The sequence below is a fragment of the Mirounga angustirostris genome, unplaced genomic scaffold, assembly GCF_029215605.1.
Source record: "Mirounga angustirostris isolate CCGP_5_RB_7025 unplaced genomic scaffold, mMirAng1.0.hap1 SCAF_17, whole genome shotgun sequence".
NCBI classification, from domain to species: Eukaryota; Metazoa; Chordata; class Mammalia; order Carnivora; family Phocidae; genus Mirounga; species Mirounga angustirostris.
This window is the reverse complement of record NW_026991725.1, coordinates 47,471,882-47,486,325: the sequence shown is the minus strand read 5'-3', so window position 1 is coordinate 47,486,325 and position 14,444 is coordinate 47,471,882. Positions and strand designations below refer to the sequence as shown.

Here is a 14,444-nt window from a genome sequence, read left to right as displayed (position 1 = left end):
GTGACTGGAAACCCAGGAACTGCAAAAGAGCGAAGCATGTTGGACTATCTGAAGAGGGACACTTTTTAAGGGCGCAGCAAACAATCGCTTGGGGCGGGGGGGATTTTTGCAATGCAAAAAACAGTTTATATCTACAGCTGTCAAGGAGCTTGAACAAATCAGTAAGAACAACCCAACAGGAAAAATATGACACAGCCATCTAAAAAAAAAAAAAACAAAAATATTAGAGCTCTGCCAGGTGAAATAGTATCACAAGAAATTTATTGAGTGAAGAAAGTGAAATGCACAAAAGTATGTAATATGATGCAATTTCGGCGCAACAGTGACTAAACCCAGTGGTCCTAGTGTGTACGATGCATTCATGATAAAATTGTGTGGATCTGGGACGCCTGGGTGGCTCAGTCGGTTAAGCGTCTGCTTTTGGCTCAGGTCATGATCCCAGGGTCCTGGGATCGAGCCCCACATCGGGGCTCCCTGCTCAGCGGGGGAGCCTGCTTCTCCCTCTGCCTGCTGCCCTCCCCCTGGCTTGTGCTCTCTCTCTGACAAATAAATAAATAAAATCTTAAAAAAAAAAATTGTGTGGATCTGTGCCTATATACTAAAGGTATTTTTCGTGGCAAACACTAAGACTAACTCGTTGTCAACCAACCAACAAAAACAAACCCCAAGAAAAATAAAAATGGGCTCTAGACCCATCCCTGTATGTCACAATAAACATTGTTAAGCGGACCCCCCCCTTCCTTTTTTTCTATGCTTATGTGTATACTCTTACACAAAATTAGGATCATACCGTTCTGAGGTCTGTTTCTTCTGGTCAGCTTTTCTCACGTCCCTGGGCATTTGCTGACGCTATGCTCTCTTCCCCAAACACCCCATCCTTTAAGCCTCTAGGAAACCCGCCGTTGGAAGCCCCCGATAGAAAATAGATGTCCACTCTGAATTCTGTCCTCGCCGGCTTTCAGCTTTCTCCCATTCGTGGAAACACGTTTGTGTAGGTCTACCTGGTAGGAGAGTGTTTTCGTGTGCTCCTCACCTCTCCCGTTAAACTGGGGAGCTCCTTGGGGGCAGGAACTCTGCCTCTCTCATAAGTGTGTCCTCACGGTGCCTGGAACGCACACAGTAGGCACATCCTAAGTATTGTCGCTGTACCAAGGGGTGTAGGCTTCCTGCCTCTCTTGCACTGAGTGATCGCAAAGACCATACAGGTGAAGGAGTGATCTAGTTGCTTGGACACCGGACGGAGAGCTCGGAGCTGGGAAGGAGGCCTGACGGAGCAAGCCCCGAATCACCCACACCCACCACCCCCCACTCCCTTTCCCAGAGCCCTTCCAAACGCTCGGCAAGGAACCACCCGCACGCAGGGCTCCATGTATGATATATATTTATATATATAATTGCTCTCATTTTATTGTACTTTATCCTCTTTTTACAGTAGATCTGACACAGGCATTAAATAACTGCAGAGAGAGACCACGGGGGCGAGGGCAATGCAGGAGAACATGGGGACCCGAAGGGAAGAGACTCAGAGCAGCGAGAGGGAAGGAGGGAAGGGTCCGTCTGAGGGTGGGGCGTGGGGATTGCAGTGTCAGAAAAGAGATGGACCGTTAGAGAGGGCAGAAATGAAGGGCACTATCGCTCAAGAATACCAGAGGCCCCTCGTGGAGCATTCTATGGACACTATGGGGTCGTTTAAAAACGCCAAGGGGTCTGTAGGAGACGGGGGGCCGAGACATTCAGAGCCTAGACTGAGGGGCTGTTCGCAACCTTCAGGCTGACATGCGGAGAGGGAAGGAGTTAGTGATTAGTTGATAACATGCTAAGAGAAACCAGAGGGAGGACGGTGGGGGTAGCTCTGGGCCCGGGGCGGGGGGGGGGAGGAGGTGAAATAATCCCAGAGCCAGCTGACGTTTCCAAGGTGGCCACTGGGGACCCAGCCAAAATGGCTGCCCCTCCCCCAGGGCTCCGGGGAAGAGTGGAACTTGAAGGATATTCTGGGAAAACAAACAGGGAGAAGTGAGCCATCGGCAAAAACAAAGTGGACATTCAGCCTAGGTCAACCCCATCCCTCTGAGGAGTGCCTATTGACAGGAAGAGAATTTTCAAGAACCAACGGGCACTCCTCTTCCAGACCCTGGTTCCCAGCGCACGCCATCACCAGAGGGTGAGAAGACAGATGTGCCAGAGAACAGGGAAAAGGCCACAGAGCCACCTCGTCCTCGATTACAAAGAGTTGTCTTTCAGAGGAGGGAATGGGGATGGGAGGGGGTGGGGACAGGCCGGAGGAGGAGCCGGATGCATCCAAAGCCACCAAGACAGGGACCGTGTAGATGAGGCAGAAAGTGCAGGAGAGACAGAGAAAGGGGTGAACCGAGATGTGTGTGTGTGTGTGTGTGTGTGTGTGTGAGAGAGAGAGAGGAGGCGGATGAGCGTGAAGGCGGGTGTGAAGGTGAGCGGGCAGGCATTTTCTATAGCTCTCTGGGGACGGAGGGGTGGAGACACCCCACTCCCAGCTAAACCAGAACCAGAACAGCTAACTCCCCTGGGGCCGTCCCGGGATCCTGTCTCCCTGCCTGTGACCGAGCTAGAATCAGCTAGAATCGGGAGAGGAAAGGGGGGAAACTGAGGGCTGGGAATCACAAACGGCAGTCAGGCTGGGTTCACAAGTAAAGAAAGAGGGCGTGAGTCTCCAACAAGTCATAGCTCTGTTATAAAAAATACCTTTGGGGTGGGTGAGGGAGGGATCAGGCAGGGTCAGGGACATTCCAGAAGCATCCATAGGAAAGAGGCGGGGGCAGGAGGAAGGGGCCTCAGGTTTTGTTGATGCGGAGTTTGAAGGCCACGCGGCCGGCGAACTTGTCTCGCTCGTCGTCCGTGGCGATGTTGGCCGCATTGATCCGGCATTCCACGTTCACCTCCACGTTGGGGGTCACGTTCAGGAACTTCACGGCCACCAGGGGCTGCGTGTAGTTCACCTGGGCCAGAGGAGGAGAGCAAAGGTCCAGGCCCGTGGCAACTCAACCTCCTCCCCAAGGACCCCGCTCCCCTTGGGGAGCCGCCAGCCCGGGCCCCCCAGCGGGACTTACGTGGAACTTTTTGCCATAGTAAGGGAAGTACATGAGGTCGATGTTGCCATTGGCAGGGAACATGACAAAGCTGCCGAGATTCTCAGCATCTTCATCTCTCTGTGGGGGCGCAGAAGGGTGGGGGAGAGCATGCTGGGGCGCCAGGAACCCGAGAGCTCTCCAGACGTCCCTCTGTTCTTCCTTCGCCCCCAAATAATTCCTGCCTCAGATCAGCTTCCCTTGGGCTGTGAGCCTGTATGCGTGTGTGTTTGCCTGTCTCCTCCGTCAGACTGGGAAGCCCTGAAGGGCGGTAATGATACTGAAAGCCGTCCGCTACACTCCCACACCGAGTTCTTACCCCTGTCTCAGGAGTCGGTTTCTGGAGCAGAGCCGAGAGAGAGAACAGATAAATGAGTAAGGGCTCAGTAGGCCGGGGAGGGGGGAGCGGTGTGAGTGAAGAGGGACAGAAAGTTTCTAGAGAGGACAGAGGTGGGATCCAGGGACACTGAGGGGCAGCGGGTGGTGCTAACTACCAGACACCTAGAAAGAACTGAGGAAGGAACAGGTGAGCTGCGAGAGGGAGAGCGGAAGTCATGGTTATCAGGGACTAGAAGAGAAGGTGGAAGGGTTAGGGATGGAAGCCGGGGGCCAAGGCTTGCGTGGAGTCAGGGAGGCGGGTGTCTATCCACACAAGAGCGAGCTCCTGCATCCTAGAGAGAAGCAAGAGGGGTGGGAGCCCCTTGGGAGTTCGAGTCACAGTAGCACCCACTCTTACCCCCTTGTCCCTATAGAGAAGGGGCCTCTGAGAGCAAAGAAGATAAGGAGAGATCAGTGCATTAGGTGGAAACCACGAAGGGCACGCAGGTGGGCAGGTGGGCAAGGCCCGACAAACTCACCTTCCCCACACAGGTAACGTTCATGCTCTGATTGGCTCCGGCGTAGAAGTTGATGACCTGGAGGGAGGAGAGACGGATGAGCGAGAGAAAAAAGATGGTAAAGATACAGGTACCCAGCCTTCCCTCCACACACCCCAGCCTCCGACGGCCCCATCTCTCCTGTTCCCCCAGCCACTCAAACATCCAAAAATCTCTCCAGCATCCAGCAGCCCCAGTGAAAGAGAGCATCTGCCAGCAGAGGGTGGGCCCGGCCCCCTCCTCCTTGGTCCTCCCCGGTGACCATGTTCACATGTACCCGGTTCATCTTGATGAAGACACAGGGCTGCCCAGTGCTGTAACCATAGTGGGTCGGGTCGCCGAGGCCAGAGCAGTTGCCCAGCTGGGTTCGGTTGAACTGGCAGGCACGCTTCGGGTAGTTGAGAACTCCATTATCCGGCTGTTCATAGTAGCGTCCAGGGCGGCACACGTCATTCTTCTGGGCTTGGATGGAATCGTTGTAAGCTAAGGAGGTGGGAGAGACAGGGTCATGGGCCCGCTGTTCTGCCTCCTGGGTCCCCCAATCCCCTGCCCGAGCTCCCGCACAACCACACTCACGCTCCAAGAACTTGTTGAGCTTCTGAACGTGCTGGTCCCAGCTCTCAGCATCACTGACGTTGACAATGACATCAAGATTCTCCGTCTTGGGGCGAATCATCAAGCCTATGGCCGACAAAGCCGACATATATATATATATATATGATGAGGGACCACACACAGAGTGAAGAAGATGGACATAGGGAGCAGCAGGGTGATGGATGGGTGGGGTGAAGATGTGAGATCGTCTTCACAGGAGGACGATCTCCTGGGGACAGAGAGCACCTCCCCAGGTCACAAAGCTCTCCGCTGCAGGAAACGGGAAGAAAGGCGGACTTCAGGCACTCCCTTGTACATGGCAGTCGGGCCACCAGGACCAAGCCTCTGTGAACTGTGAGTTCTTGGGCTTGGAAGTTCTTTTTTTGGAGGCTTGGGGGGCACAGGGCCAGTTAATGGCGGGTGGGGAGCGTGCATCACTCACCCGGTGTGGCCAGGCGGTCCTGGTACTTGGGGGTATGGTCAGAGACAGTCTGCAGCATGACCCACATGGTAAGGGTGAACATAGCCGTGAGGAAGCCATAGAAGACGAGGTAGAAAAGGAGGATAAAGGCTAGGGAGGAGGAAATGAGGTCAGCAGGTTCCAAGGCTCCCGGGATGACCTCGCCTATCCCCACACACCCGTCTCCCACTCGGAGGTTCAGCACGGGGACGGGTCACAGAGTCTTGGGGACATCTTAGAGCCTTCCCTTGGGAGCAAAGGGAGACAAGCTGGAAACAGGCAGTTGCGTCTGGCTTCCAGCCATGGCTCCCAGCCCCCTCCGGTCCTAGGGCACAGTGAAGCCCAACCTTGCGGAGGCCACAAGAGACCTAAATTCTCGTTGCTGGGACAACCCCAAGTATAGGCCACAGTCATTTTGCATCAAATTATGTTCCCAACTTCTCGACCATTCATGGCCCTGAAAAGGCACCACATCTGTGATTGCTGCATTGGTCCTCGTGCTGTCCATCCAGAAAAAGGACTTTTTACACCAGCACTGACCGCCATTCACAACTACACTCTCACCCCATCTCTCAGACTACGGACCCTCACATTCAAACACAAAACCTTCTCTCCCCCGGCACCCTACACAAGTCAGGCCTTGCACGCGAATCCTGTCTACCTAGGACATCTCTCAGAGCTGTCCAGAACCTTCAACAGTCACCCCACCCCCAATTCACACACAGCTCCCAAGGCAGAGGCGGAGAGTAAAGGTGGACTATCCCAGAGCCTTCCAGGCAGAGAACAGGTGCTTGCTGGATGGACACGGAACTCCGTCACTCCTCAGCCTACCGTGTCTGCTCTTGCCACCACCCAGGACCCCCAGTCCTTCCATCTCAGAAGACACATTCCCCATGAAGCTTCTCTAGATTTCCCCAAGCAGTCAGGGACCCCTCCAATCCCAGGGGCTGGGCCTCCAGTCCCCCCCACCCCAAGGCAAGGGCTGCACTGGACCCACCTCCAGGGCCCCGGGTGGAGGGTGCTGATGGGAATAGCGTGCAATCAGCGTGGATGAATCGCAAATTGTGTCACACAGGGTCCCCCATGCTTCGACTTCCCCGCTTCACAATCCCTTTTGGAAGATTGCCACCCCTCACCTGCACTCAAGCCCATTACCAGACCCCCCCCCCCCCGACTAGAGATAACTCCCTCCACACACCTCGAGTCCTGCTATGGGTTGGGGAGGTCCCAAGGCACCCCAACCCCACAGACACGCTCTGCCGGATGATGTACGCATCTCACCACCGCTGGCATCTACTCCTCCCTCCGCCTGAGACATCTGAGCCGAACATCCAACCTCCAAAATCTCCCAGGGCCCCCCCTCCCCACCCGCCCCCCACCCACAAAGCAGCCACAGAAAGCTCCCAACGCTCAGCAGTGGGATACTGACAACTTCCGCTGTGAAGAACCCCCCCACACACCCCCACCCGCCCAAGACCCGCCCCCTCATGAATGTTCCCAGGGTCCAGGGGATGGGCACGAGCTAAAAATAGACGGGCTTGGCTGGCTAGTGAGAGCCAGAGGGAGGGAAGGGGCGCTCTTCTGGGGAAGGCGGGGGGGGGGGGCGACCATGCGGAGCGGACCTGCCCCGAGAGGGAGCGCGAGCGCCACGGCGCGGACACGCGCGCACGGCCCGCGACCCCCCGCGCGAGGGGGCTCCGCGGGGGGCGGGAAGGCGGCGGTGACCTACTTTCTCCGCCTCCGCAGCGGCCGGCCGGGGAGATTAGACCGGCGATTCGGTCCCCTCCCAGGCCAGAGCCCGGCAGGGGGGCCGGACGCCGGGGACCCGGGAAGGGGGCTGGGGCCGAGCCGGCGGGACCCGCTGCCCGCCCCGCCCGGCGTCGCCCGGCGGACCCCCGCCCCGCCCGTCGCGCGGCCCGCCCTGCGTACCCCAACTGGTGCCGGTGCGGCCCATGAACTGGTGCGTCCTCGGGTTCCACACGAACTCCTTCCACTCCTCAACCACCTGCCCGCAGCTCTTCTTCTCCTTCTGGATGACCATCTCGGCGGCGGGGGGCGAGTCCCGCGCGGGGCTGGGGGCTGCGGAGAAGCTGGGGTGCGGCGCGCAGAAGCCCCCCCCGCACGCTCTGGAACGCGCGGGGAGCAAAGGCAGCGGGGGCGAGGGAGGGAGACCCTCCTCAGCTAGGCAGCTGCTGCAAATTCCGGGGCGCACGGCCACGCGCTGCGGGGTGCTGGCAGCGCGGCGTAGGATGCACGGATCCCAGGTCCCCCAGCTACGAGGAAAAGGGGGACTGTCAGAGCAGGGGAGGTTAGAAAGGGGAAGGGGTGCGGTGCAGCCTCACCCCCCCCCCCAGACCTTCTAGAAACAAAATGAAAAGGGATGCAAAAACAGACGGCTGCAAAACCGGAGCTAAACGCAGAAAAAATAGGGGTGCGAGGAGGCCAGGGAGGGGTGGGGGAGGGGGCTGCCCCGAAATCCGAGATGCAAAGAGGCTGTGGAGAGGGGCCGGGTGACCGCTCAAGGCTCTTCCGCCAAGCGGAGACCGCCACACCAGTGGTGGCTCGGCCGCGGGGGTGGGGCAGGGACGCGCAATTGGGGGACGGCCAGGGATGGGGGTCCCCCAGGCGGAGGCTCCGCTCCTCAGCAGTGCGGGGCCGGCGGTCGCGGCGCGCACTCTTTATACTCGGCGGCTGTGGGGGTGTCCGCCCCCTTCCCACCCCCAGAAGCCCCGCCTCCTCGCCGCTGGCCCGGGCGACCTCATACATATGCAAATATGGAGAGAGGGATTGGGCCCGCCCCCCTGCCGCCTCTTCGGCACCCGGAGGTCTCTCCCCTCCCCCCACCCCAGGTACTGGACGGGATCAGGTGGATGGAGGGGATGGAGGGCGTGTCGGGGCGGAGTAGAGGGAAAGATAACCCCGGAGTGACACGGAGCTGGAGAGGGAAGCCGTTCTGTGCTGAGAAGGGGCCCCAGGCCGGCCGCTGGAGACTAAGATCCGGAGACGGACAGGGCCAAATGTGAGAGGAATAGAGAAAGCGCCAGAGACCAGGACAAACAGTAGGGACTAGTGCTAGAACAGGCCACACAGAGACGGATAGAGGTCACCACAGGACGGAAATCCCCTTTGGGGAGCAGCTACCACCCACCCAGCACCCCCATACCTCCTTCACAAGTTCCACAGCCCCTGGTCCTCTCCAAGCCTAGAAGCTTCCCCATGTCCCTACCCACTCTCTGGGCGAAGCCCTTCCCGACACCACATTCCCATTCCTGGGCCCTAGCATTGCCCTGAGACCCCGGCCCTGGACCCAGGTGTGCTCAGGGGTTGTGTCTCCCCACCCCCATCCCCATATCTGAACTCCCCCTTCCCCGTTTGCCCATTTGGATCGACAAACATTTATTGAGTACCTACAAGAGACCTTATGCAACTCTAGCCCTGGGGAGGCAAAGTCACGGTTCTCCTGGGGCTCAAGAGACCCACAGACTAGTAGGGGGGTACGAGAGCCTCTGGAGACCTCGACTTAAGAATCATTATCTGTTACTTTTCATCTCTCTTCAAATCTTGCCACTTTCCCTTGGAGAAGTGTTTTTTCTCCTTTCAACTATCACCCAATATCCTTGGCTCTCGTCCTCAACAGTGCCTATTCCGATTGTCAGCCTCCCCTTCGGATGCTCTCCCCCACCTTCCCCGAGCCTGGCTTCATGAACCCGGGATCTGCTCAAACAAGGTTGGTGCTCAGAATAGCCTCATGCTTGGGTTTGTGCTCTGCTGTCACTATCTTGTAACTCTTCATAATTTTATCTTTGAACTTGTAATTTGCAAGTGAAGTCCAACGGGACAATGGAGTGTGCTTGTGAGCAGAGGAGATGCAGGTAACATGCCATTAGTGAGGCTCCCTGGGCACAGACCCACCACACACGGGAGCTCAGCGAGATTCAAAGCGAGGACGAGGTAAGCGTGTTGTGCATACACCTGAACCACTCGGGGTGCTGATCACCAAGAGGCCACACTTTACGTTCGAAGCAGACCTTGCTTGGAATACAGAAAGAAGGCAGTGGTGTTCTAGAAGACATGGGTGACTGAGGCATCTTACTCTACCCTTTCTCTGTCCTGCAAGCTACCTCCTGACTGAGCCAACCACTTCTGCGAGCAAGGATGACATGGAAGGAAGGGGAGCGCTGAGTTGCCCATAATTCCTTTTCTTCTCAGTCCTTCTGTGCTCATCCGAAAGCTGAAGGTAGAAAAATGGTAGTTTTTCTTTATTTCGAACAACGTTAAATAGCAGAAAGTCCCATGAGAATTCAAGGAAAGAACGGCAGAAGAAAAGGAAAACATTTTCTCTTTCAGGGCCTTGACTGGCCCTTTTCCCCTGCTTTTTGAACAAGGGATCCCACATCTTGGTTGTGCACTGGGTCCTGCAAATTATACAGCTGGCTCTGGAGCAGGCTCTGGATTAATTTTCTCAAGATACAGTTTTAATTAGGCCACTCCTCAGCTCAGAGGTCTTCAATGGCTTCCTGTTAGCTTGCAGGATGGAGTCCTGATTCTTTTGTCTCTCCTTCAGGACATTCCACAATCTAGACCCAGCCCGTGTCCCCAACCTCCTCTCCCACGAGGACCCAACTCGTCTTCCGCTGGAGCTTTGCTGGCCACTCCCAGGACAAACCGTGCTTGCTCCTGGCTTCACACCTTTGCCCATTTCATTCCCTCATCCTGGAAGACGGCCCGCCCTTCGGAGTCCAGCCCCAACTCCCATTCATTCATTCAGTGCGTAGGCTAATGAGCAGTTACTTAGAGCCGGGCACTGTTCTGGTCCCTGTGCTCCCGGGACTCCCGTTCCAATAAATAATAAAAACCAGCAAACAAATGAAACAATGCATTATAATATTATGCAGGAAAAATAAAACAGCATGATGTGCCAGAGAGCCCCTGGATGGTCCAGGAGGGCCCTACCAAAGAGCTTAAGGGTCAGTGTGGGACCTGACTAACCCAAAGGAGCCACAGGGACCTGTAGGAGAAGACTCTTCCTTCCAGGAGGAGGAAGATTAGCGCAAAAGCTGGCCTTCGATGAGGGAAGGCAAGATGGGTACAGCCAGAGATCCAAGAGGGAGGCAGGAGCCAAATCATACAGGTCAAAGGGCGTAGTTTGGATTTTAATCCAACGATCACAGAAGCAATTCTAAGGTTTTAAGCAGAGGAGTGATGTGATGAGAGTTCATGAAAATCACCATGGCTGCAGCGTGGAGCGTGGACCACGGGAAGCGGGAGGGCTTCACAGGAGACTGTGCAGGAGATGCGGAAGTTCTAGAGGAGGGGAGCAGGTTTACAGGTGGAGACAAGAGGAAAGGTGCAGGATCTACGGTGGAAGGACCGTCACAGGAACCATGGGGGTGACAGAAAGAGAGGAGTCGAGTCTAATGCCTGAGTTTTTGTCTGGAGTAACTGGGCTGAAAGCTCAGACTTTGAGCACTTTGTGAACAGGCCTTTGTCTCAGACTTCATATATATCCTCCATTACCCAAGCAACCCACGGAGCTATGGAAGATAAAGTCTGGTTGCTGAATTGTGCTTCAGCACAGAATGGCTCCTTCTAGAAACCGCAGGGGGGCACTTGCCCTTCCTTTCATCGGGCAAGGAGCATTGGAATGAGCCAGGCTCCATCCGGAGAGATGAGGCCTGGATGCTACCCTCAACCCACATGGCCTGGCCAACACAGGCCTGGGGAGAGCCTCCAGACCGCTGGCTCAGTCTCCGTCCTATACACGGGCTCCCTCGGAAAAGAATGAATGTCTTCTGTGCGTTTCAGGGTGAGGCCGAAGGTATCTGCTGCACCCATGTACGTCGTCTTCTCCTATAGGTGCGGGTCAGCATGAAGGGGGGCGGGAGGGAGCATGCTACCAAATGCAGCATTGGTGTTCGCAGGGAAATATGGTAAGGAAGGGGTGGGGGTCAAAGAGCCATTACAAACCAGGGCGCCTGGGTGGCTCAGTCGGTTAAGGTTCTGCCTTCGGCTCAGGTCATGATCCCGGGGTCCTGGGATCGAGCCCCGCATCGGGCTCCCTGCTCAGCGGGAAGCCTGCTTCTCCCTCTCCCACTCCCCCTGCTTGTGTTCCCTCTCTTGCTGTGTCCCCCTCTGTCAAATAAATAAATAAAATCCTAAAAAAAAAAAAAAAAAGAGCCATTACAAACCTCCAGCCCCTTCCTGGAACCCAGCCATCTCCAGAAAGAAGGAAGGGAATAAGGGCTCCCACAGAAATCGGAGGGAGAGATGAACCATGAGAGACTATGGACTCTGAGAAACAGACAGGGTTCTAGAGGGGAGGGGGGAGGAGGGAGGGGGGATTGGTTAGCCCGGCGATGGGTATTAAGGAGGGCACGTACTGCATGGAGCACTGGGTGTTATACGAAAACAATGGATCGTGAATCACCACATCAAAAACTAATGATGTATTGTATGGTGACTAACATAACATAATAAAATAAAATTAAAAGAAAAAAAAAGGGCTCCCACAGCCGCTCTCCCAAATCCAGAGGCTGTCATGAGGTCTGTGCCCCTTGGTCCTCCTCCCACCCCCGAAAATCCCAGGGATTTGGCTATCCGGGTTCCCAACAAGATAGGTCTTTGCAGAGACAAGAAGAAAGAAAAGAACTCCAACACACAGACGTGGGGATGGGGGGGTGGAGGGCTATTATTTAATGGGCACAGAGTTTCGGTTTTGCAAGATGAAGAGTTCTGGAGATGGATGGTGGTGATGGTTGCCCCAAACTGAGAAACTCAAACACCACTGAGCCATAAAAATAATTAAGATGGTAAAGTTCAGGGCGCCTGGGTGGCTCAGTTGGTTGGGCGACTGCCTTCGGCTCAGGTCATGATCCTGGACTCCCAGGATTGAGTCCCGCATCGGGCTCCCTGCTCAGCCAAGAGTCTGTTTCTCCCTCTGACCCTCCTCCCTCTCATGCTCTCTGTCTCTCATTCTCTCTCTCGCAAATAAATAAAATCTTTAAAAAAAAAAGAAAAAGATGGTAAAGTTCAGTCAACCAGAGTCAAATTTAAAAAATTTTTTAAAAGATGGTAAATTGTGGGGCGCCTGGGTGGTGCAGTCGGTTGAGTGTCCGACTCTTGGTTTCATCTCAGGTCATGATCTCAGGGTCGTGAGATTGAGCCCCGCATCGGGTTCTGCACTCAGCTCGGAGTCTGCTTGTGTTTCTGTCTTCCTCTGCCCCTCCCCCCTGTAGAGCTTATGCGCTCTCTCGCTCGCTCGCTCTCTCTCTCAAATAAAATTAATCTTTTTTTTTTAAGATGGTAAATTGTATGTTATGCCACAATTGGGGGGAAAAAAAAAGGAGACAAACACAGATGTTCTGCCACTGACCAGACCAAGCCCGCCGGCTCCTCAGCGGGACCTACAAGGCCTCTTACCACGTGGCCCAAGGAGCCTCCTCAGTCTGCCCTCACCCCATCTGAGCCGGCCCCGGCACACCCTTCCTCGTCTTTTATATTCCAAGAACTATGCATGAGGTTAATGATAGCGATGGAAGCAACATCTCTCATATACTGAACACTTCCTATAGGCCAAGCTCAGGGCTAGGAATCTGGTCCACATGATTCATCAAATCTTCACAGCAAGCCTTGGAGAAGAGTAACTTTCCCATTTTGTAGATGGGGAACATGAAAAGTCAAGAGATTTAGGTGTTTGTTCAAGTTCAAACGTTCAGTGGCTCACCTCTTTGATGATCCTTGGTAGAACTCGAAGCCAGTTTCCTTGGCCCTTCATAGGGATCTCTATTCAAGCATTGCCCATGTCTGTCTACCTTTCTCCTAAGACTCTGGGTCTCCAGGACCAGGAGTGAGTCTTACTCATCTTCGGAGTCCCTGTGGACTACCTGACACAGAGCTTGGCGTATGGTCAACAGCCAATATTCGCTGCGTAAAAGAAGGGAAAGGAGAGGGAGGGAGAAGGAGAAGGAGGGAGGGAAGAGAGAGGCAGCGCGCAGGGTGGAGTGAGTGGGTGGACCAGGCCTGGAGGCTGCAGGGTATGCTGCCAAGCCCCAGAAAGGTTTGTAGGGGTGTGGGAGAACCAGAGAACACTGGGCAGGCACTGAAGGTGCCCTTGGTGGGGGCCTGGCAGCCTCTGTGTCAAAGCAAAGTCAGTCTTAATGAAAGAGCGTAGACAGCTCTGGACGGTAATCAGGAATCCTGGAATCTAGGGCAGACCGGAGAAAGAGAGGTTGGGGGTGCGGTGTCCTGGACAGGGTGGGGTGCAGGGAGGAGAGAAAAGCCAGGCCCTGGGAGAATCCTCAGGGACAAAAGTTCAGGAGGTTGCTGCTCAGGACCACCCCTTGATGGGGACCCAGGTGTGTTGAGGGTCCTTTAACCCTCCCCACTGGCTCACGCCTGAGCCAGGGACCCATGGGACTGTTTTTTTTCATTATTCTGGTCTTTGCCCAAGTGACACTGCCTTAGAGAGGCCATCCCTGACCACCCGGCCAATGCCTGCCCGTCTACCACTGTCCTCGCTTACGTTACAGGATCTTATTCCCTTTACAGCACTAACCACTATCTGAAATGATCTTGCTTACTTGTTTACGGGCTATCTGCCCCTGCCCCCATACCATGAGCTCCATAAGAACAGGGATGGTGAGGGCACCTGGGCGGTGCAGTCGGTTTCCTTAAGCCTCCGACTCTTGGTTTTGGCTCGGGTCCATGATCTCAGGGTCGTGGGATCGAGCCCCGCATCAGGCTCCATGCTGAGCATGGAGTCCACTAGGGTTTCTCTCTCCCTTTCCCTCTGCTCCTCCCTGACTCATGCTCATTCTCTCTCTCTCTCTCTCTCTCTCAAATAGATAAATCTAAGAAAAAAAAGAGAAAAGTACAGGGCTTGTGTCTTTTTTCATCAATGCATCCTCAGTGCCTAGAACAGTGCCTGGTACACAGTAAGCGCTCAGTAAATATCAGCTGAATGGACATATCCAATGGCTCAGGCAGACCCCAAACATTGCCCAGGGGACCAGAGTTGAATTTGGGCTTCCTGGCCCTGCTCGGGGCTCTCCAGAACACTCCACCTGCTGGGGGCAGCTGTAGACCACCAAAGTCAAGATTGGGAGGGTCCAAGGAGAAGCCTCAGCTTTGTGTCTTCCAGCCCCAGAGACTCTCCTGGAGCCTCCTTACCCTGGGGTCATTTAGGTCCTGGCTGATCCCTGCAGAAGGAGACAGCGGGTCCAATGAGTGACTCACCCTGTTGCCAGGGTGACTGGTAGGAAAATCATTTTAAGAAGCCAGGAGGCTGGGATCCCCATGGGTTCTGGAGATGGGGGATGGGTCAACAGCTCTAGAGAGGGATGAGGATTGAGAGGTGGGGACTGAGGGATGGAGCCCCAGGGCTCCTTAGGGGGCTGGGGGTCCGGGCTTAAAGGT

The 14,444-nt window shown here is 55.3% G+C and overlaps 1 protein-coding gene across 5 annotated transcripts; it reads right to left on the bottom strand.

The window, feature by feature from the left end:
• Positions 1–63: 63 nt before the first annotated feature.
• On the bottom strand, positions 64–7,667 carry ATP1B2 (ATPase Na+/K+ transporting subunit beta 2). 5 transcript variants are annotated; one of them, XR_010408679.1, is made up of 9 exons: positions 6,960–7,667; positions 5,013–5,141; positions 4,553–4,657; positions 4,254–4,459; positions 3,959–4,015; positions 3,084–3,182; positions 2,719–2,972; positions 791–1,105; positions 64–199 (listed from the first exon to the last, which is right to left on the bottom strand). XR_010408679.1 is itself a non-coding variant. In XM_045888174.3 (7 exons), exons 1-7 carry the CDS (start codon positions 7,069–7,071, stop codon positions 2,808–2,810), a joined length of 873 nt encoding a protein of 290 aa, XP_045744130.1. In that variant the 5' UTR covers positions 7,072–7,667; the 3' UTR covers positions 1,371–2,807. The 5 variants fall into 5 exon arrangements, 3 of the variants coding, with proteins under 3 accessions (XP_045744130.1, XP_064439273.1, XP_064439274.1); XR_010408680.1 differs by lacking the exons at positions 64–199; positions 791–1,105 and adding an exon at positions 1,371–1,991; XM_045888174.3 differs by lacking the exons at positions 64–199; positions 791–1,105 and having other exon boundaries at positions 1,371–2,972.
• Between the last annotated feature and the right edge of the window lie 6,777 nt (positions 7,668–14,444).

Bases quoted from the DNA above. Each gene is read 5' to 3' on its own strand.
- ATP1B2 (XM_045888174.3), bottom strand. From the start codon at position 7,071: ATGGTCATCCAGAAGGAGAAGAAGAGCTGCGGGCAGGTGGTTGAGGAG. The intron at 4,460-4,552 runs GTGAGTGTGGTT...CCACCTCCTTAG, and splicing joins GCTCAACAAGTTCTTGGAGC to CTTACAACGATTCCATCCAA. The intron at 3,183-3,958 runs GTGAGTTTGTCG...GCGCCCCCACAG, and splicing joins ACGTTACCTGTGTGGGGAAG to AGAGATGAAGATGCTGAGAA.